Source organism: Pogona vitticeps, chromosome 1 (genome assembly GCF_051106095.1).
Source record: "Pogona vitticeps strain Pit_001003342236 chromosome 1, PviZW2.1, whole genome shotgun sequence".
Lineage (NCBI taxonomy): Eukaryota > Metazoa > Chordata > Lepidosauria > Squamata > Agamidae > Pogona > Pogona vitticeps.
Window position 1 is genome coordinate 56,171,411 of NC_135783.1, and position 24,299 is coordinate 56,195,709.

Below are 24,299 nucleotides of genomic sequence, written 5' to 3' on the forward strand. Positions count from 1 at the left end.
CAAACAAATGTCCTTAACCTCTGGCTGAAATCCTGTTGTGCAGCTTTAGCCACTGCAGTGAGAGTGACATCATCAGCCATTGCCATTTAGGGGCAATGAAAAGCTTCCTACAGCCCCACAGTTTTTATTGTTCCCTAGGAATTCCCTTCATCCTACTGGAGGTATTTTTTTTTTTGTTAATTCCTTTTAGTTGGGCAGAGCATGAATTACAAAAGCCAGCTGCAGCACAGGGGAAACATGAAGGAGAATAGCTAAAAGTCCCAGCTTCACTTACCCCTTTTGTTCCCACAGTGACTAGGCCTTTGCATATAAAAACTATTCTAAAAAGGCTAAAGAAAGGGATTGCAGTCTCTACCATGCTGGGCGACTGAAATCCACCATGCTGGCTGCATGGCCAGAGACCAGGACTAGAATTTACATGGATGCTCAATACTGGCTAATTGATGAGTGGCAAAGCATAATTATGTTAGGCTATGAAGCCCCCTTCCCACTGTAACCAAGTGTTAGGTTTGTTATTTTCTCCAACACATCCTAGGGCTTATCTAGGATTGTTATTTTCTCCAACACATCCTAGGGCAGCATTTGGGAGCCGTGGAGTTGAAGAGACAATGATTTAATGCTGGAAAGTTATAGCAGCCTGTCCCAGCAGAAGGACTGGGACTTATGGTGGTGATTTTCCATCTTTATCATTTCGCTCTTGTTCTGTGGCTCTCAAAGGCTCTCCTAGGACAACAGGGATCCATAGAGAACGTTTTTTATAGCCCCATCATGGCTACAGCATAGCCACAGCTGATGACACCATACCTTGTTACATGGTACAGATGTGCCAACAGGATTTCAACCACTGAATAAAATTGGATAGATAATTACACCTTGTAATTTCGATTGACCCTTTGCTGTAAATTCTTGGCTTCATTGAATAAATTAGGAAGTATTCATTTCAGGGAAAAGTGAATAGTCCAGGTTTTGAAGTGACGTGTGCTGTGGGTAAAGAGATTTTTTTCAAAACACAAGAATTTCAGGGAATTCAATAAAATTACATGATGGGCAATTCAAGTACACAAATGGAAGTACTCCTCCACACATAGTCACAGTACTCAAATTGTTATGACAAGAGCAGCAGGGACCACCAACATAAATGGTTTTAAAGGGGGGTGGGAAAAGTTTATGCAGAGCAAATTTATCAGGTTATTCAGATAATTATATGATACCAATGGGATCTAAAGGTATGAGATGCTGGTGCATGAAGCAGGCCTTCAGTAAGATCCAGCAGAGTTCTTCTTAGAAGCTTGGATTTTCGGATTTATAAACTTTAATATTTAGGTGTATGTGTTTTCCCTCTATATTTTATAGCAAGTTTTAGAGGTAATCTGGACTAGATATGTGGTGTTAAGGCCCATAGTTTGGGAGAATGCCTTTCTCAGATTTGACTCATATCTGTGGGGCAAAATAAATGAAGACATTTATAGTTTTGCATTTGTCAAGTTACTGCTTATTCATGTATGATAGTGGAAGGGATTTTTCTGGTGTCTCTGCACCAAATGAGGGCAAACGTTCTGAATGACAACTTCTAGCAAAAAAGCCTCAGGTTCAGATTCATGCCCTTACGTAACAAGAAATTCCCTTGGTCTGAGGAAGTGAACTTGTCCACGAAATCTCACATTAAAATATAGTGGTAAGTTTTTAAGATGCCACAACATTTTCTTCTTCTTTACTTTTTACTTTTTCTTTTGTTTTGGCTGGATATACTAGCGCAGACTAACATGGCTATATCTTCTAAGAAAATCCCTATGTCTATCATGATGATGTAATGGATGCTGATGGTCCATTAAAACAAATGAGCCACTGATCCATCACAAGCTGAGTATACTTTTCCTGCTGAATATTTTAATAGGCCTGAAGTTTTTATCTGGTGGGTGTAGTAAGGTTCTGACGTTGAAAGCTCTTACAATTTAATTTCTGTTAGTGTATATGCAAACTGAGAAGAAGAAATTTTTGAGAAAAAGTGAATTATGCTTTCCAAAACCACATAATGTTGCTTTGGAGCCCAAAGTGAAAGTTTAGGGAGTAACAAAAGAAGTAAGCATCATATATTATTATCAAAACAAAATATAAAATCTACAGTCATGTTCTAATCTGCTGGGGAAGACAAATCAGTTTGGGAGATGAAACAGGCCTACTAAATTTTTCTGCCTTTCTATTCTATTCATTAGACACCACGGCTCTTTTCTAGGGTTGACTATGAAATCTCCATAACTAATTTTGGCTATATTTGTGTTTTTGAAAAAAAAAATTGAAGTCAAATTCATACCCCATACTAAGAAATAAAAAGAGGTCTTTCTCTTCCCTCAAAGGCATTTTATCAAAGGAACATTCACCAGATGGTTCACATAAAAATTCATTAGCTCCTGATTACACTTGACACATCATTGAAATAATACATTGAAATAAATTAAATAGAAGGCCTCTGGGTACAAGCTAATTGTAATATAGCACAACAGGCTGCAAGATTATATCCCTTCACAGTCTTCTATGGAATATACAAGTAGGAAAGTAAAACACCTTGGGTGGGAGCCTTCTGCAAGACAGTTATCAGAACTTTCATTTCATAAATTGTTGTCTTTTCTGAAATGTACTGTTTTTCATATATACAGATAAATATAGTATTAACGATTATAGCACAGTCTTATTTATGGTTGACACACCAATGTGAGGCACTGCAGTTCGGGTGACTGTGTCTTTGATACCAGAGACTCCAATTACAATGAAGGCAACAGATCAAAATACCACACACACACACACACCTCTATCCCTATTATTTTAATTGATTTTCTTTATGTATTGCCAGTGGCTGCCTTTGAATGTAATGAGAGTAAGTTGCTATTATGAGAAGTTTTAAGCAGCCTCCAGTTTTCCCACCCCTTTTCGGAGCAGGAGACAAGAATATAATTTACAACAACTTGTAAAGGACTTTTTCATAAACCACTTAAGTACCACTTACATCTGTAGAAATTACATGCATGCAATTAAATACAGAACTATACATCAGAGATGAAAACTCATCTAACCCAATCCCATAATGAGCTATCCACAGATTCCCAAGCCTTTCTCTATTAATTTGCATAAATTATCTATTCTCTTTGCTTCTCACATATATCAGCTAGAGATGGGAGCTTTGTATTCGTCTCCCAGGGGAGAAGAATACAAAGCTCACTCCCACAGGTGACCAGTCCAATTGGACCCTCCTCCCAGAGACCCACTTATTTCTTGTGGTATGGCACACACGGCCATCATCCTTCATGCTGCGCCAATCATGGAAGTAGCCTGGCTGGGGTTTCCTCGCCTCCCTGTGCTGCTGATTAATCTGTCGAGGGAGCAGGATGATGAGCCTCCCCGCTCAGCTGCTGATTGGGCAGCAGTGCAGGGAGACAAGGTAGCCCCAGTTGGGTTACTTCTGCAATTGGTGTGAAGGACAATAGCCATGTGCACTGCACCACAAACGGTAAGTGGATATCCGGTTTGGGGGGAGGGTCCAATCGGACTAGCCACCTATGGTGGCAAGCTTCATAGTTGTCTCCCCCAGGAGATGAATACAAAGCTCCCATCTCTAATATCAGTCCTTCTGAAACTCATTTGAAAAATGTATATAGAATAATTGTTGATAAATCATAGAATTTGGTTTAATGTGTAGGATATTCTTTATTAGAAACCCTATATATATATATATATATATATATATATATATATATATATATATATATATATATATATATATATATATATATATATATATATATATATATATATATATATATATATATATATATATATATATATATATATATATATATATATATATATATATATATATATATATATATATATATATATATATATATATATATACATACTGAGCTACTATTTTTCATCAGCATCTATTTTTCATCAGTGATCTATCCATTCAATTAACTGGACTCTGCCCAGAGATCAGAAAAGTTCCATTTCCCCCTCAGCAGGTACACAGGATGTGTAGTCCAAACAAGTAACATTTAAAAACTTACCAGGCTTCCCCCACCCCCATCCTCCTTCCCTTAATCAAACAGAGCACTTGCCCTTTATCACAGAGCTCCTCTATTAACAATTTGGTCTTCAGCTTTTTTCAGAGTATTCTTTTGTTTGGGTCCTTTTAAGGAGAAAAGGGAGGTGAAATTATTTTACACAAATAATTACATGAATAAAAAAATAACATCATAATTTTGATACTGCAACAAGCCTGCAAATAGCCAGAAAAGTCATTTAGGTCATAACTGAAAAACTACCCTGTGAGATTTTTCAGAGCAAGCCCTATCATTAGGCTGAGCATGGCAGCCATCTTAGGCAACCACCTTCAAGTGCTTCAAAAGAGTAACAAATTGTTAGTTATACAATTTGTTATTATTGCACTTCTACTGTCAAGAAGGCAGTTGGGTTTTCTGCCTGAGATGCCAAAATAGCTTGACTGATTTTGGGTATTGTGTCCATTGACTTGGGTGGGTAGGAGGGCCTTCTGGTCTGGCTTGAGCAGAAAAATATCTTGGGAATTCTGATAATATTTAAGGCTCAGTCTGCTTATAAGATTACTTTTAAAAAACACAGTTCTCTCAGAAAGTGGGTTAAAATGTATAAATAAAAATAAACACCTCAACCATAAAAAAAATAAATTTTGTATCTTAAAAAGCAAAACAAAATTATAAAAACCAGTCAGTGTACACAAATTAAATCATAAAAATTAAAATGTGAACTGGGCTGTGTTGGGTTCTCAATCATCAGCAAGAGAATTTTTAAGAACAAGTTTAAGTGCTTTCATGCACTCTTAGAGCCTGATCACACTTGCTAAAGGAATCTCAGTTCTATAGATTATTTCCATACCTCTCTTGTACTGATACATTTATTTTTGCACTCACTTGGTAATCTATACCAGCAGGAACATTCCCGTTCATTTTAGCATTATTGATTCATTTCTTCCTATTTGAAACATTATTGCTGGCTACATCATGGAATCAGTTTTTTTTTTCTGATGTTCCTGCCCTCTCCTTTTATTTTAATTTATTTTTTTAAAAAATCCACAACTGATACATCGATATGGTGGAAAGGGATTTCCACTTGAAAATGTTTGATCAGTGGTGCCTGAGACTCTGGAAGTAATGCATTGCCCATTGTATCGCTGTGCCACTTGGGAGACAGTAGGCTGAGGCATCAAACAGTAAACAAGAGAAATGCCACATGGGAGTCAATCTGCACAGAGATTGTCCATGTCAAATTGTAGACCGCAGTATATCAACGTATCAATATATTGGCTGTGGAAACGTTAAAAAAATTAATTGCAGGACAACTGCACAGCAGTAATGGTGGCTGCCTTCCTCAGGGACCTAGCATGGGGAAAAATCGATAGCAATGTGCACACATGCTGTATCGCTAGTGAAGGAAGTGATACAACAATGGTACAAAATAAAACAACCCACCCAATGAGGAGGAACTAAACTGCAGGAAATAAACTGCAGTTTTCAAATATTTGAAAGGCTGTCATACAGAGGAGGGACAGGATCTGTTCTCGATCATCCCATAGTGAGGACATGCAACAATGGGCTCAAGTTAAAGGAAGCCAGATTTTGGTTAAATATCAGGAAAAACTTCCTAACTGTTAGAGCAGTACAACTGTGGAACCAGTTACCTCAGGAGTTGGCAAGTACTCCAACATTGGAGGCAGTCAAGAAAAACTTATATAATCGCCTGGCAGATATGCTTTGATTGTATTCCTGCATTGAGCAAGGGGTTGGACTTGATGGCCTTGTAGGCCCATTCCAACTTCACTTTTCTATGAAAATGAATCAATCTTGACCATGCATAATGTGACTGTAAATTTATGGAACAATCTAAAAAAAATGACCAAAGAGGTTTAACACGTGTTCTTTTGGTACATGTGATCAGGCCCTTATTTACAGAATAATAAAAGTTCAGAATCATAAGCCTTAACTAAGGAAGATAAAATTCAAAATTAACTTTTATTAAAGGATCTTTGAGTTGGCTTTTTAAAAAAACAATGTCATAAAAAAGAAAAAGAAAATATATTGCAAAAATTGTAAAGTAATAATAATTACCGTACAATAATGTGTTAATGTAACATAACTGCTTATTCAATAACTATGTAGCAAAGGCATGCAAGCTGGGGAATAAATGTGAGAAATACTCAGATGAGGTGTTGTTACAACCAGTAAAATTTTTCGCTATCCTAAAACAATACAGATAAATAAGGTTAATGTATATGATTTGGGAGTTTGTTGTTTTTTCCTGGTGAAAAACAAAACACAAAAACAAAAATACTATGATGTATTTAGTAACTGTAGTTTAACAAGACTTTAATTCCTCAGTAAACAGGAATTGAGCCCTCAGGATTGTGGCTTTTGAAATTAGGGTGTGTTTAGACTTGGAGGCTGCCCAAGCTTCTTTCACATCTCGAAGGAAAAGCGCCATGCCAGACATATGTAATCAGCGAAAAAGTGATTACATTTTGAAGAGAGATCTTAAAACAAGTGCTCCCATATGTTTTTGAGATCAAATAGAAGGTCTGAGAACGAGCACCACAACGTTTTCACTGTGCACAAAAAAAAGAATTTCAGATTTGACAATTAATGCAGTGTCTGAGAAGTAACAAAAATGGTCAACAAGGAATGTTAAAATGTAGACCACTAAAATTCTGGGTTCAAGCATCACCTACAAAAGGAAATAATTTCCCCCTCATTTTGGAGGAAATGTTGGGGTTGACACAAGGGGGGGGGACAGAATATTTTCTATCCCCATAGTTTTAATACTTTTCACAGGAAACCTGAGCTATAATAATTATAACTGTGTGCTGTAAAGTTGATTCTGACTTACGGTGGCCCTTTCAAGGTTTTTTTCAATAAGGGAATACACAAAAGTGGTTTACCATTCCCTTCTTCTGGGGGGTGTCCTGGGACTGTCCAGCTTGCCTAAGGCCACATAGGCTGGCTCTACTCACAGAAGGCACAGTGGGAAATCGAAATTACAGCCAGTGGTTCTGCAACAAGATACCTAAACCACTATCCAGTCAAGAAGACCTGAGCTAAGAAGCTGTTTATTTAAGCCACTATATTTAGCTGTATATTTTACAGCATATAGTATATTCAAGGTTATGGTGGTAGCTACACTCAGATTCTCAGTAAGGTTCACAGCTTAAACAGTAACAGTAATAGATGTGCACTTGCATTGTGAACTCCTGAATATCAGGAAAAAAAACTTCCTAACTGTTAGAGCAGTAAGACATTTACCTCTAGAGATGGCGAGTGCTCCAACACTGGAAGCATTCAAGAGAATCTTGACAACCACCTGCCAGATATCCTTTTGATTTGTATTCCTGCATCCAGTAGGGGCTTGGACTTGATGGCCTTATGGGACCCTTCCAACTTCACTATTCTATGATTTTAAGTTGGGCTAATTCAGAAAGACTGGGTGATGTCCAAATGGAAGTCTCAAGCTGGCTGATTCAGTTTTCCAAAGTGGACCAAGCCTCACAGAGTTTCATTAGTACCTTGTCAATCTGGAGAACACATAGAGTGTCTGTGAAAATGTATGTGTTTCTTCCCAGTCTCTCATATCCTGAAAAATCAAGGATAAGTGAAGGGGGGGGATGGGTGGTTCAGTTAAGTGATTGACACATCCAGCTATGAGTTACAGTGATTGTTTTTGTTTTCACTATCCAGTCATAAGTGATCTACGGAAAGATACTGAAGCTGAATATCACATACCTGTACTTTACAAGTTGTAGTATTTCTTGTAGAAAGAGGTGGTTTTTTAAAAATTCAGATTTTTTTTTTTTGGACTTATATACCGCCCCATAGCGCTACAAGCACTCTCCGGGCGGTTTACAATTTTAATTATACAGGCTACACATTGTTCTTTTTCATTTGTTCCTCTCAATCCATTACCTAACCTTTCCTCAATCTTTTCCTACTTGGTGGTTTACCAGATCCTTTTCTATAATGTAAAATACTTATTCCTAATATTCCTAACACTTATTAAATGTTACATTGTTTGTTTGTTTTTTGTTACTTGAGTCTGTCTTGGGTCTTAGCTGTTGTTAGTTACTTACACGCGGTGTCACTTTTTCTATCTCTCCCTAGACTCATCCCCGTATATTCTGGGTCTAGCTGATGGTATGATTTTGACTTGGTCAGTGTTCTCATCTGCATGTGTTTAATTGGTAGTTGCAGAAATCCTGTCTCTGTTGCTTACCCATGTTATTCTTATGGATGTGCAGTGCATTCTACCAGTGGGATATATGAAGTGTATTCTACAGGAGAGACATGAATCTTCTTATTCTCAGACAGGAACGGAAACAAATCCTTGTTTTCTCCTTGTAACAAGATTTCCTGCATATTTGTTTATTTGAGATTTCTTTGACATTTCATGTCTCTTTTTCTGGAAAAAATGGCAAGGTGCCCAATATTTTTTACACATCCTGTGCAAAATGACCTCTTTCTTGCATGGGATTCACCCAAAAAGGATAGAAGAAATACCAAACAGTGCAGGATTGTTACAATTGTGCATATTTTCCATACGAGATTCGCAGGACAATAATAAATGATTAAATAATAAACATAAACAAGTACATAAAAGAAGTTGGGTCTCATTTTCATATGAAATCTCATGGGTGCAGAGGGAAGTTTCATCAAAGAGTTGCATGGTGAGATATGGAAAACAATTGAAAAAGATAATGATCACATCCCAATTCTGCGGTGGTAAGTTCTGTGAAAAACGTCAGCTTTTCTGTGAAAAACGTCAGCTCTTCACAGTGGAGAACAATGGATTAAAAATATTTTTAACTTTCTCTGAAAGAAATGGAGCCAGCAGAGATTAACATAAACTTTTAATAGTTGCACTGCCACATGTTATTTCTCATCACCATTGTGCTCTATTCTCTAAGTTCATATTTGGAATGTTACTTGACAGTTCAGCAGCCAGAGGAAAGAAGCAACTTCAAACTATTTTAAATGACTGTTTTCAAAAGAGAAAGAAACAATGTAAGTTAACAATTACGGTACTGTTATGGACGTATAACTAGAATTCCTTATGCATGTGGCTAGTCCATCTATGTGCTATTTCCTTCATGGCTGTCTGGGGGGAGAGGAAATGTTTTCTATTATACCTACAGTGACAACCGAACCACTGCACTCAGGCAAATCACTGCTTTAAGCCACCAGATAAAACCATAATCATATACCAGGTAAATAAGCCAAGGAATCAACAGGTCTTTCCCCCTGCATGCACAGCACCTTTGTTCCTCTCTCTCTCTCTCTCTCTCTCTCTCTCTCTCTCTCTCTGTGTGTGTGTGTGTGTGTGTGTGTGTGTGTGTGCATGGCAATAGTGACTTTCATTCAAACTGCAGTATAAAAAAGTAAAACATTACATGCTAAGGACAGTTAACATGTAAAGTAGTTGTTTCACAGTAAAGCTAGCTACTTTTCTAAAAGCGTACATCATACAACTACAAAGAAAACTCCCTCTGGCCAAAAAATAAAAAAATAAATAAAAAGAACAAGAAGAGGAAAAAAGTAATGTTTTCTCCTGCTGGTGTGAATCCATGAGGGTTTATGATCTGATGTTTCATCAACATGACTTCTCCCTTCTTAGATCTGGCAAGATTTTGTATGTAAGACTATGAATTTATAATGTCTTATATTTGAAGAATAACTGTTGATTTCCTACTCAGTTTGAATTGCAAAAAAGTACTTCTTTCACAGCAACACATTCACAGCCACAACAAAGTAACTGTCTCCTCCCATTTCTGCTGTTCTGAAACAAACGGAAAAAAATGTTCCTAAGAACACACAGTTAGTACATGTGCATCTTTGACTTGTTACTCACATTCTCATAAAGGGCTTGAAGAGTTTCTAGGTCAACCACCGAGTTGTCCAAGTTCACAACAGCTGTGAAAAAGACAGACAAAAGTGAAAAAGGATTACATGTCAAGATAATAATCCACTGGTGAAGAAAAGACTAAGTACAATATTTCTTTATGGCCATATTTCTTTAGGTCATACAGCTTAACAGCTTAATGTCGATTAATGCCTTGGAAAGTGCTACATCTAAGACTGCAGACAAAGATCCTGATGGAGCCAGATGTCAAATGTTAAGAAATTCATGCTCCCCTTTCCCCTGAAAGACACACACAGGATCCCAAGAGTATGGCAGAAGTCAAAGATCAGAGATAAGCTTCACATCACAGAATTTCATGGTCCAACTAAAAGCATTACAAGTCTATTATAGTCAAATGCACAGACACACAGGAGACCTGTCACTGGTCAGGCCTCTCCTTAAACTGATTAATTTAATCAGCAACCTTCAAAATCCCTGACAAGACTAACTCTTCTGTGTACTAAAACCAAATATTTAGTGGTGGGAAATTAATATAGTTTCTGGTCCTGAAGCAACATCTTATGTTTTATACCGCAGGGGTCCATTACTACCTCTCTTTTTCTGTGAGAACAATATACACTTACAGTTAGTTATTACAAACAGTAATTTTGATCAACCGCACTTCAAAAAGGGGGGAAAGAGTGATTATGATTAACAAGGACATGGGGAAGGATAATTAAGGTAATTCGACGATAGCAAAGACAAAATAATTTTGTGTTGGTTTGATCAAGACTGAAGAAAGCAGTTGAGTTTGAATTGTGCTGAGTTCCAGTATACAGGATAATTTCACACTGAGAGATGTGTACATGTTGGATCTTGACTCACATCCACCCTAGTTGATTACAAAGGTACCAAAATATGGTTGTTTGTGGGTTAACCATATCAGTGGTGGTTCATCTTTGAACTAATCTTGTTATGGATCCCGAGGTGGTGACAGCACACCTGATCAACTTTAAAACTGCAACTCAACACCAGCATTTTATTTGGTGAGAAGTGAATTTATTTAAGTAAAACATGATACAGCAATCACTGTCCTGTTTAGAATATAATCCAGAAAGCAACTGACATATCATTAATTTACTAAATTTTTAAATCTCTTAATAATTAAAAAAAAAACTTTCATTTAAAATGTCAATATGAACAAAAACATTTAATCCTGGCACCAAAAATTGCAGTGGATACCAGGCAATCATGGGGGTTGAAGACAGCATTTCATAATCAATTTCAGCTCCGTTTTTTTTAAAAAAAGCTGTTGTTTATGTCTTTGTTTAAAAGCATGGACATGTTGGCATGGAAGATGGTGTTCCTTCGTTGCCAAGTCATTTGTGATTTAAGCATGACATATCAGCACCTTAAACTGGGTGTGGAACTGGACAGGCAGTGGATTTAAAGTAGCATAATATCTAGATATCTGGCTGCACCAATAACAGTTTTGACAGCCACATCCTGCACAAATTGCAATTCATAATCCAATGAAGCTAATCTAGAATACGTTACAGTAATCTAACTGAGCCATTACTAGAACATGGATCACTACAGCTAAATTACCCCTTGTCTAAGCCACTCGGGCTTTCTTGTCACAGGGAGAACGTTCATCTGCTTTTTCAGGGAGGATGCAACCTTATTCAAAGAGGAGAAATGTCTCTCTTATTGACCCAAGAACCTTCCACCCACAATGCTTATGTTCTTTGAATATGAAACAATTAATTTATTGACTCATTTCACCACCAATATACTTCACCTGGCAACAAGACTGATAACCTGTGGAGATGTAAATTCTGACCTGACTTATCATCAACTAGTAAATGACATGTGAGACTTTTTTCTCTTGGCTGTGAGGCAAGCTCTTCTTTGCCTGACTCAGAGAGATCTTTCATATTTTTAGAGGGGTACTTCTGCATTCTTGTATATGTGCAAGGTTTAAAACTGGGACAGTCGTGCTATTACATCGACTGTGAAAAAGTAGTATCACTTACATGAATTACTTGCTTTATTTGGATCAATTAGTCTATCCTGTGTTTGCTGCTTTCCTTCACAAAGGGAGAAGGTACAGTGGGGTCTCTACTTAAGAACGTCCCTACTTAAGAACAATTCTACTTAAGAACAGCTCCGTTTGCTAAATTTTGCTTCTGCTTGAGAACAGAAATCCTAGATAAGAACAGAAAAAAAAACCTTTCCTGCTCTTTTTTTAACCTTAGGTCACCTTAGGTTAAAAAAAATTCTCCCCCTAGTGGTAGAGTACATATTAACCAGCTTTGCATTAGTTCCTATGGGAACGAATGCTTCAATGTACGAACGCACCTCTGCATAACAAAAAAACAGCCAGAACGGATTAATTGGTTTTCAGTCCATTGCTTCAAAATTAGCTTCGTCAGAAGTGCTCTTAACACTGTTCCCTGACCTAAGAAAAAAAGAAAAAATATCCCCCTCTAGTGGCAGAAGGCGGAATAGCAGCTTCCCATTAGTTTCTATGGACGGAAAAGAGCAGATACGGATTAAATGGTTTTCAATGCATTCCTAATTGAAATGCAGATTCTACATAAGAACTTTTCCACTTGAGAACCACCTTCCAATACGGATTAAGTTCTTAATTAGAGACCCCACTGTACTAGTTTCTCACAAAGGGATTTTTGTACAAATAGAGGAAAATTATACTTGGTATCTTACTCTACGTTAGAGTAAAGATGTAATGCAGAGATTTGAGAATCCTTAGAAGGCTATCTCAACCACAAATGGGTTACTTATTACAATGGAAGAGGGTTTACTCTCTTGAAGAAGTCCATACTTTCTCTTCAGGTAATGCATTTGTATAGTTAAATTTGCTCTTAAGAACAGCTGAAAATGCTTATCATTCTGAAATTCTGATAGCATCTCTTCCTTGAGGGGAAAGACTTTGTTGCTATTATTTATTTCTTGGCTACCATGGATAAGTTCCTATATCAAACTCTACGTGAAAACTTTCTTGAAAACAGGACATTTTGAAAACCATTTTTAATTTTTTTTTTGGTTAGGTTGTGGTCAAAGCAAGCACATGCACTTGAGCAGCATGTGATCTTTTGAACATGCAAAGTGTTAGCTTCTCAAAACATGTATAGTTTACTGCAATGTTGTATGTGACTTTTGCACATTGAACAGAACACTATCCACTATACTTCCATCACATACTGAAGATCTAAGGGTGAGACTCAATGCATATTCCATTTCCCCAGAAACATTAAGTGAGCAAGAGCTACAGCTCCTCTAACAATCTTTCCTCTGTAAGATCCTCCAAAGTGTGGTCATATGATGTTCAAAAACATAAGGAAGGATCTTTGTATCTCAGGGACATTTCACATTGCCAGGACTTTTCTAATCATTTTGGATACTTTTTTTAAATTTTATTTGTAAAACTTTATTTCTTAAATGTTTTAAATGAACTGCTTTTGCTGTTTGTTTTCTGAACTACTTTGAGGTTCTGTTGAGACAGAAAGGCAGTAAATAACTCCCAGTGCATCCCCTACACTGCTTCGCGATTTTTCCTCTTCTCTTCCATTTAGCTTTTCCTTCTGTGCTTTTTATTTACCATATATACCTGTTGGGCTAAATGGGAATTAAAGCAAAACCTAGCTAGCATTTCCACCAGCAACCTCTGACAGAATCCTGACATCAGATTACTTGATCCTCTATAAATCAGTGTCCTTCCCTGTTGTTAAATGACTCTCTGTATACACCTCAAGATTAGAAACAATATAATTCATGCTCATTTGTTTCTCATTGCTGTAAAGCATTCAGTGATAAAATACAGTGTCTGGGACTCATCATGTTTCCCCCCTACAGGTCTGAAACATAATTGTAGTTACAGTATAATAAAAGAATATATAAATAAGGAAACGCTGGGCCTGATTGCACTAAGCAGGGTCCACTGTATATGTAGAGACAAGAGGGGGGAAATTAGCAAATGAAAAGAACATTCATTCATCTGGGAATGTACTAATTTTTTTTTTAAAACTCCAACTTCACAAAAGCACTAAACTAAAATTTTCAACCTCAATTGAATGCTGACTTGAATTACTGTCACCAGTAGCCAGCTCCGGATGCAGGGGAGGTGGAATTCTCAGACAAAGTGAGATACTCTGAGAGCAGGTTTTTAGGTAGAGAAGACCCAATCCATTTCAGACTCTATAAATAAAACTAACACCTCCTATTAAGTCAGAAGAGACTTAATATTCTCTGGGAATGTTATAGTAGCTGCCGTGTTACCACCCTCTGAGCTAGCAGCAGTTTCTCAGTCATCCAGGGAATTTTATTTTATTTATTTATTTATTTGTCTTATTTATAGGTTGCTTTTCTCCTGGTATGGGGTAGCTCACAGTATTAAAAAAAAAAAGAATTAGCAATGCAGTAAGATATACATTAAAAGCAATTAAACTATAAAACTGATGAAAATACGTTGCATAATTAAAAACAAGGAAAATTATCTTAACTTTTTAAAAAAAAAAAAAAAGCTTAGAGTCATGATTGTTAAAAGCCTGCCTGAAAATTTTCCAGTGAGCAAGGATGGCTGATATTCATCTAAAACACGTTCAATTGCCTTTTTTTTAAAATGCCCAAATTCTTCAAAAGAAAGATACCTAAAAATAAAAGATTAAAAATATTCTCCCCTAGTAATTCAGTGTGTGGAAAGGAAGTGTGCTAGTTTCCAGCATATAACAACTCTATAAATTAATGACTTCCAAAAGGTCCTGCCATTAACAGCCTTATACAGACCTTGTAGACTAAGGGCCGTGGCTTCCTTATGTAATGATTCCACTTCCATAAATAACTTAGCAATATCTTCTGAATGAGCCTGAGGTTGAGACTCAAACACCTTTAGCTGCAAAGTTTGGAACTGAAGGTCCCTAGAACTGTTTCTCAAATTGTGAATGTGTTGTTGTTGGTTTTTGTTTAGTTATTAAGTTGTGTCTGACTCTTCGTGACCCCGTGGACCAGAGCACGCCAGGCCTTCCTGTGTTCTGCTGCCTCCCGGAGTTGGGTCAAATTCATGTTGGCAGCTTCAATGACACTGTCCAACCATCTTGTCCTCTGTCGTTCCCCTTCTCCTCTTGCCTTCACACTTTTCCAACATCAGGGGCTTTTCCAGGGAGATTTCTTTTGTCATGAGATGGCCAAAGTATTGAAGCCTCAGCTTCAGGATCTGTCCGTCCAGTGAGCACTCAGGGTTGATTTCCTTCAAAATGGATAAGTAATCTCCTTGCAGTCCAGGGGACTCTCAAGAATCTCTCCAGCACCACAATTCAGAAGCATCAACTCTTCGGCGGTCAGCCTGCTTTATGGTCCAGTTCTCACTTCCATACATCGCTACTGGAAACATCATAGCTTTGACTATGCAGACCTTTGTTGGCAAAGATGCTGTCTGGGTTTGTCATCGCTTTCCTCCCAAGAAGCAGGTGTCTTTCATCATGGAGCCCAAGAAAGCAAAATCTGTCCCTGCTTCCATATCTTCCCCTTCTGCTTGTCAGGAGGTGATGGGACCAGTGGCCATGATCTTAGTTTTTTTGATGTTCAGCTTCAGACCATTTTTATGCTCTCCTCCTTCACCTTCATTAAGAGGTTCTTTAATTCCTCCTCACTTTCTGCCATCAAAGTGGTATCATCTGCATATCTGAGGTGGTTGATATTTCTTCCAGCAATCTTAATTCCAGCTTGGGATTCATCCAGTCCTGCCTTTCGCATAATGTATTTTGCATATAAGTTAAATAAGCAGGGAAACAATATACAGCCTTGTCGTACTCCTTTCACAATTTTGAACCCATCAGTTGTTCCATATCTAGTTCTAACTGTTGCTTCCTGTCTCACATATAGATTTTTCAGGAGATGGATAAGGTGGTCAGGCACGCCCATTTCTTTAAAGACTTGCCATAGTCTACTGTGGTCCACACAGTCAAAGGCTTTTGCCTAGTCAATGAAGCAGAAGTAGATGTTTTTCTGGAGCTCTCTGGCTTACTCCATAATTCAGCGCATTTTGCAATTTGGTCTCTAGTTCCTCTGCCCCTTCGAAATCCAGCTTGTACTTCTGGGAGTTCTCGGTCCACATACTGCTGAAGCCTGCCTTGTAGGATTTTGAGCATAACTTTGCTAGCGTGTGAAATGAGTGCAATTGCACGGTAGTTGGAGGATTTTTTGGCACTGCCCTTCTTTGGGATTGGGATGTAGACTGATCTTTTCCAATCCTCTGATCACTGCTTAGTTTTCTAAACTTGCTGGCATAATGAATGTAGCACCTTAACAGCATCATCTTTCAAGATTTTAAACAGTTCCACTGGAATGCCATCACCTCCACTGGCCTTGTTGTTAGCCAGGCTTTCTAAGGCCCACTTGACTTCACTCTCCAGGATGTCTGGCTCAAGGTCAGCAACCACACTATCTGGGTTGTGCTGGACATCCAGATCTTTCTGGAATAATTCCTCTGTGTATTCTTGCCACCTCTTCTTGATGTCTTCTGCTTTTGTTAGGTCCCTACCATTTTTGTCCTTTACCATGTCCACATTTGCACAAAATATTCCTTTGATATCTCCAATTTCCTTGAACAGACCTCTGGTTTTTCCCTTTTTATGTGTGGCCCTCATCAGATCTTACTACATGAGCCTCCTGCTGCTGAAGGAGTCTGGAGTCTGCTTAGTTACAATATCCATCTCTCATCTTGTAGGTCTGGCCCTTTTTACCTTGCCTGGAGGTCTTGCTTTGAGTTTGTTGCTTGGGACTGCTTTTAGATTACATAAACTGTACTATTTCTGCAGGAGCTTATGGAATCTTCATTATGACACTGCCAGAGGCCACTGAAAGGTAAAAGGACTGTTGGAGGAGGAGGCAGAAATTACCAGTGGCATCCAGTATTGGGCAATGATTAAGAATGTTGGCCCCAATGCAGTTGAACCAATTTCATTATTGCTTAGACTGCCCACTTTCCTGGTACAGTGATGCCTCGCAAGACGAAAATAATTCATTCTGTGAGTCGTTTTGTATTACAAAAATTTCATCTTGCAGAGTGCGGTTTCCCATAGGAATGCACTGAAATTTAATTAATGCATTCCTATTTTTCTTGCGAAGCACGGGCATAGAAAAATTTGTCGTGCAAGTCACAAAAAAAATCGCAAAATGCTTTCATCTTGCGAGTTTTTCATTGCACGAGGCATTCATCTTGCGAGGCATCAATATATGTTCAAAGTGAGGCTTCCTGGTCACTTTGAGGCTGGATAGGAATTTTTGTCCTAGGTTTCCTGATTAATGCATTGAACAAAAACAGGCCAGGAATTTTTTTGCCTCTCTTGCTCCATAAGACATACAGATCGATCTGAGGGAAGTTGCTGGATTTAAGTAAGTCACAATTTGGGACGTGGAAGCTCAGTTTAGTAGTGAGGTCCTGGGGGTGCCATTAGGCACTTGTAGCCCTCACGTGGGTTATTTGGATCATGGGACTCAGGGATACTCAAATGACTTGGGATACCCTGTGAGGCTTAGTCAAATCACAACTATAGGTCTTCAGATGTGAGTCAGAAATGGAGCCAGGAAGGCAATCCACCCCCATCACATTTTAGCTGGCTGGGTCAAGGCTGTAAGTTACAGCTGGTAGCTTACCCTTGTTGGTAGGGAGGGGAGGCCTGGACCAGCTCTTATTTGTTGACCTAGGTTATACACTAACTGGGAGGTCCCACTGCCTGTCAGGGGAATGTAAAGACTTAATAAAATAGTGGTTGTTTCATCTCATCATTTCTGTCTTGTCTCTTTATTTCCTGGGGGGGGGGCATGTTTTATGGTTTTGCATTTCTGTTCTATGCATAAATAAATGAGTGGATTTTTGGTGCATACTTCTTAATAAAATTTGAACTGGCTAATTAATAGCTGTACAGCTATTTATTTAAATTTTGCTGTATACTATAATAACCAACAAATCATTTTAAAATGTTTCTATGTTTTCTTACTTAGACTTTTCTGATATTGCTGTGGCACACTTTGAACATGATTTACCATGGAAAAAGGGTATATGGGATAGACTGGGGATAATTACAAAGCTACAGTGGAATAAGCAATTGCATAGAACTAGTCTTTCTAGAAGGCAGATGTTACACTGTGAATTTACATTCTTTTAATGCTCTCTCATGGGCTCCACCACTCGTCTCAAAAACACTGGCATTCAAGAAATATGACTAGCTGCTGTTCTAAATTTAAGATTACCTAGGAATGAGTTTGAGAGCAATGGAACACTTTTGTTTGAATGCCTGAACAAGATAAGAAAGCATCTGGAAAATGCAGTGGTGCCAGGCCTGTGTACTTTAAACAGTACAGGTATGCAGGCAAATGCATATATTTCAGAGAGCTGCTTATAATTTAGGTTATAAGGACATCAGGAGAACCACTAGCAAATTTGTGTGGGAATACACCAGAAATATAAGCATTTTTATTTACATATTCATACTGTTATACAAACATTCAGGGGAGGGCAGGATCAAGATTTTTTCACCTTCCCACACATTATATTGGATGTAACACATAAAACAGAAGTGTGCTGGCTTGGAATCACTTGACAAGACTGTAAGACACAACCATGAAAATAATTAGAGATGTGCAGACTTACGTTTTAAAAAGAAGCTTCCTATGGAACTCTGCACTACCTGAATTCTACGGATACAATTTGCTGAACTCTACATTCAAAACAGACTTTTTTTTTTAACAGCCAAGATATACTGCTACTGCTATGACCATTAGGACCTTTTGGAGGTAATTAATTCATGATGATGATGAGGTGCCATCAAATCAATTCTGTCCTATGGTGACCTTTTTCTGAGTTTTCCAAGTAGAGAATAGAGGTGGTTCACCACACCCTTCTTCTGGAGACACCCTGGGACTGTGCAGCTTGCCAAGGGCCACATAGGCTTGCTCTTCTCTCTGGAGGTACAATGGAGAATTGAACTCCCAACCTCTGGCTCTTCAGCCAGATGCCTCTCACTGAGCTTTCCATCCAGTCAACAATTCATAGGGTTGCCATAAGTGGGAACAACTTGAAGGCAAGTAGCAACAACAAATTGCAACTTTTCCCCCCCTCTGTTTGGCATACTCCGAAAAATGTCTATGATGGGCTGGGTGAAAACCAAATGTCTTCCAGACTTTATCCCTTCACTCATGCAAGTCCTTCTCCACAGTTTAGAAAAGTGGCTTTAAAAAAAAACCGCTATTAAAATAGCACAATTTTACCATGAATTTTTGGATGCATGGTTCAAAAGTAAGCTTGCAGTGGACGCAACTTTCAGGAATGCTGTATGAAGTCACCTGGACTAGGTGTCATTTTTAAAATAAATGTTGCTGTTTTTCCCCACAAAAAAAATAGGATAATAATATTCCATTTTAAAAAAAACCCACGATGAATGTTAACTATAGTTGAGGCAAGGAAGATGCTCAGAGACATACAGCAACCACTTTAGACTTCTAAACCAAAGGCAGGAGGAAAACCTGTGGCTGCATGTATTTCTGCAGCTCTTCTCAAATCACATCATTTTTTTTGAAAAAACAATTATTCCTTTTATTGTTATATTCACAAAATTGTTTAAAAAAATAAATAAAAATGCAAAAGAAAAAAACATCAGTACAATCCGGCTATTGTTGTAAAATGGCATTCATAGTCTTTTCTGGAGATGGCAGAAGTGGGTGTTTGGGAGTGCAAAGAGGGATGTCCTGCTGTAAGATTAAGGAGATATCCTGTGCACCCTCCAACATAAGGGGAGGTATTTCCTGAGAGGAAATACGATGGATAGCATATGAATGAGGAAGAAAGCAGCATTTCAGGGGGTCCCCTGTGCTCACTGAGTTTTTGTCTGTAGCAATGATGTTACACTGATACAGATTTTAAATAAAATGTTATAAAATAGAAGTATTTTTTTTCAATATAAACATTTCCAATGCAGGCATCTTGAATAAACATGCTTATATAAATTCAAAGACATACGTTACTGATTAAATCAGCCAAAACTTCATACACCTATATAGTTTGTTTATAAAATGTGTGCAAGTTAAATTCTTAGAGAACAAATACATTTTGTTTGAGTCAGTGTGTCGCCTTCTTGTCTGGGGAACAGGAGGGGAAAAAAATGAGCCCTGCACTGTAATCCTTTCAGAATAAAATGTTTAAATGCAAACATGATTACCATTGTAGACTGTTTAATCTAGACAGATTATATTACAATTCTATTTTTGAGAGGTGTGTTGATATGACCATACAGAGCCCTTGAGTGCTTCTTTGAATTATTTAGATAAGATTTATTTCGATCTGGCAAGTGATAAAAACATGAGTGAAGAAAATAGGCGGGTCCAAAACAGCATGACACATATCTTTTTAAATGATTGCAGCTCTACCTTGATGGGTTATATCTCAGCGTGTGTTTGGCAAGGAAAGTTAAGTAATATTGAATACATTTTCAGGCCAAAACCCCCCACAAAACACCTCAGCACAAATGTGATCTAGTACTTATTACTGTTAAGTACTCACTCAATACTGTACTTACTCAATACTTATTACAGAGATTTGCTACAATACAGGGGAATGATCAAAATCTTCTAATTATCTGGTTCCCTGGCTAAAAAAAACATTGAGATTTGGTAGCCACTAAAAAGATTGCAAAGTTAGTTGAAATAAGGGACCTATTACTATCAATTATATGCAGGTCATTGTCATAACTTAAGATTACATCAGTCAGAACAGAAATGAGTCGCCTTGGCTGTGATTGGATCCGTCCTGTAAAATTGTTGTGATTTTTCTGCTTTCTCTGCTTGTTGAAACCACAGCCAGGAATCCAAAGGACCATACACTTAGCCCAGCCCTCAGATCTGGGGGGGGGGGCATCTGGGGCTGCCACTTCAAATACACAGGAGTTGGTTTAAAGGTAGCTCACAGGAGAAACTGTGTAAAATAAGCCAGCCTATTTTGCTAAGACACAAATGAGGAGAATCCTGTCCATCCAGGGGAAATTCCCACCAGAGGTGCTTAGTTTCTAATTACAGAGTAGTCTATGTTATGACCTCAAATCTCCTTTTCCACCCAATTAACATAGGGCTGGAGGAAGGTGATATGAAGAAGGTGGGCAATCATTCCTGAGTCCCAATTGTTTAGCATCAGCATCAGCATCAAAATGAATCCCCCTCCACCCTAATACAATACTGCTGGAAGGAAGGAAGCCTGCGAGTGCAATTTGTTTCTAGAACTCAAAACAAATTCTTGGGCTCAGAAATTAGTGTTTATGTCTTTAGCACCAAATTTTAGTTGGCAGATATTAAGGTTCGTGGTTTTGTGCAATTTTTTTTGAAGTGTCCTATCAATCTGAATTATCTGAATTAGTGCATGGAACAGAATTACCTGAATTAGTGCATGGAACATGAAGTTGACTATAATATAATGGAGAGAATAAAACCAAAGCCCTTACATAACTAAAGAGACTTAAGATAAAATATGCCTTCTACTGCAAAAAATAAAAAATAAAATAAAAAAGAGGTTCCAATGTGCTCTGTATGTACTGAACTGTTATAATCTCAATTCAGTAAAAGTAGGTAGCAGACTCAGGAGGACTACAAATATTCACAGTCATTTACATACATATACGTTATTCATATAACTCCTGATGTAACTAATTTTGGAAGATTTTTAAAGGGCAGGTAATGAGCTTGGGGGGCGGGAAAGGGCCTTTGTCAGACATCTGGAACTTCAGTTATTGAACAAATGCTTAAGCCATATCATTATACAAATCTAGTGAGATAACGACAAATATCTTTCTGTCATGATACAAGCACTTATTTTCATAATATTATAGAAATGCATTTTATCTATTGATACATTAAAGCTTTTTAAAACTAGAATACATGCTAGGTATTTATTGAAAAATGATCAGTGTAGCATGTATTCACTTCCTTTCCTTGCTTACAAGGACCACAGTGAGCAGAAGAAGAGTGGGACAAAAGATGCCTAACTTTTGTTAACAATGAAAACTGTATTATAGAAGGATGATGATGGGAATGAAATTTATCCAAAGAAATGCAGGACATGCAAAATGACTTGCCCACATGTTTAAATAGGAAACAGGATTTTGTGAACGATCCTGATGCTTGTAGTGAGCAATAGAACATCACTGGCAAATGACATCATGGACAAGTGCACTATATTAAATATGATGCACTAAAACAACAGACTTCAACTTGTAGTGGATTACATTCAATAATGCAATAAAAATTCAGTAATTCAATTTTAAAGCTTTCTTTGGTTATGTTTCCTTTTGTTTTTATTTGTATTTGTAAAAAAAGGACACCAAAAAGATTTGATAATGTAATTACAGTGGTGCCTCGCTTAACGATTTTAATTGGTTAAAAAAAACATCGCTATGTGAAAACATCGTTAAGCGAAACACCATTTCCCATAGAGATGCATTGAAAACCGGATAATCCGTTCCAATTGGAACGGATTACCATCCTTAAGCGAAAATCCCCATAGGAAAAAACGTTAAGCAAAACCCATTGAAATGCTTTGAAGCCTATTTCAATGGGGGAAAAAAATTCACAAAAAATTCAAAAAGACTCAGAACAAAGCCAAATTAAGTTAACAAAGGTTTTATTAGGTGCACTAACGATTCCAAGCATTTTAAACATTTTTTAAACATTTTAGAATATTTTTAAAATAGCAAAAACGGGGCTGTAAAAAAAAAACATTAAGCGAAACAAGGGGACCTAAAACTGTCATCGTTAAGTGAAGCATGGTCCCGAAATCGTTAAGCGAAAATCGCCCATAGGGAAAATCGTTAAGTGAAGCACAAGATCGCTCCGAAAAAGCCATCGTTAAGTGAATTTTTCGTTGTATGAAGCAATCGTTAAGCGAGGCACCACTGTATACCCTACAGTTTAATCAATAATTTAAAATTTACAAGGGTATACGGATATCACGGTGATGGGAAAAATTCAGTATCACTCACCTTATCCTTATGAGGTCCAAATTAAAAGAACTAAAGTATATTCCAGCGCAGAATTGGACAATGTAATCCAAATGTTGGCTGATATTATAAGGAGGATGTAGCAGAAATTCAGTTTTTCTAACAATTTATGAAACAAGAAGTATGATAAGTTGTTTTCTTGTTTATTACTTTGTGAAGAATTTCCTGGCCTTGATTCCTCTTGCTGTTTCTGAATATTGAGAACAAGCCTAGATTTTCTATAGGTTCAATTAGTCCAAACTTTAAATCATCATGAAAAAACTTGAGTCTGTTCCCAATAATAAAATGCACTGGAAGAGACTTGGAAATAGGAATCATACAACATTTTTAAAATGTCACAAAATGAATGGTTTGGCTGCTTCATTTTGTCTGGGTTTACTTGGTTAATTTGTTCATAATCCAAACAAGACCAGACTGGATTACTACTACACAGAAGTGGAGTTTTGCATTGTGGGCAACGTTTAGAAAAACTGCTTCTTCCCTTTTCATACAGTGGCCTCACTCCTTGTCCACATGGTAGCATTTACATCAGAAAAACAGCTTTGGGATTAAAGAGATTAGGACATGACTCCGGTCCTGCAAGAGTTATAGCAGGGTTCTGTTTTGTGGGCAGGACAGAGATGCAGACACAGACACCAGGGTAGCTCCCATCAGTGGGAAGGGAAGAAGGGAATTACTTACAGGCAGAGCGCAGTCTTTCAGTTTGATATCTGGCTGTGGAGCCAGAGGTTGAGAGTTCAGCTCCTCACTGTGCATCCCCACAGAGTTAGCCTGTGCGGCTTTACATAGATTCACAAAGTGGTCTATATGGACCCCCAGGGTTTGATTTCAACTTGCAGGGGGTCCACGTCAGAGAGAGAAAAAAATTGGGGGTGCAAGTTTAGACTTGTATCAAAGCTTTGCAGGGGACAGGGGACCTATGGAAAACAAATAAGTCGGCAAGTGGTCTACAGGGCAAAAAAGTTTGGGAACCTATGATTGGTAAACGACTTCTGAATAGGTAAAGATTCCCCCTTGACAATTTGTCCAGTTGTGTCCAACTCTAGGGTGTGGTGCTCATCCCCATTTCCAAGCCATAGAGCAAGCATTTGTCCGAAGACAATCTTCCGTGGTCATGTGGCCAGCGTGGCTAGACATGGAACGCCATTACCTTCCTACCGAGTTGGTACCTATTTATCTACTTGCATTTGCATGCTTTCGAACTGCTAGGTTGTCAGGAGCTGGGACAAGTGATGGGAGCTCAATCTGTCGCGTGGATTTGATCTTACGACTGCAGGTCTTCTGACCTTGCAGCAGAGAGGCTTCTGTGGTTTAACCCACAGCGCCACC

The 24,299-nt window shown here is 37.9% G+C and overlaps 1 protein-coding gene across 1 annotated transcript in view; it reads right to left on the reverse strand.

Moving 5' to 3' along the window:
* FMN2 (formin 2) overlaps positions 1-24,299 on the reverse strand; it is a 245,110-nt gene that overhangs the window by 97,595 nt on the left and 123,216 nt on the right. The window contains exon 8 of the mRNA XM_020787324.3: positions 9,922-9,983. Within this exon, the coding sequence (XP_020642983.3) occupies positions 9,922-9,983 (62 nt within the window). The remainder of the gene's footprint in view (positions 1-9,921; positions 9,984-24,299) is intronic.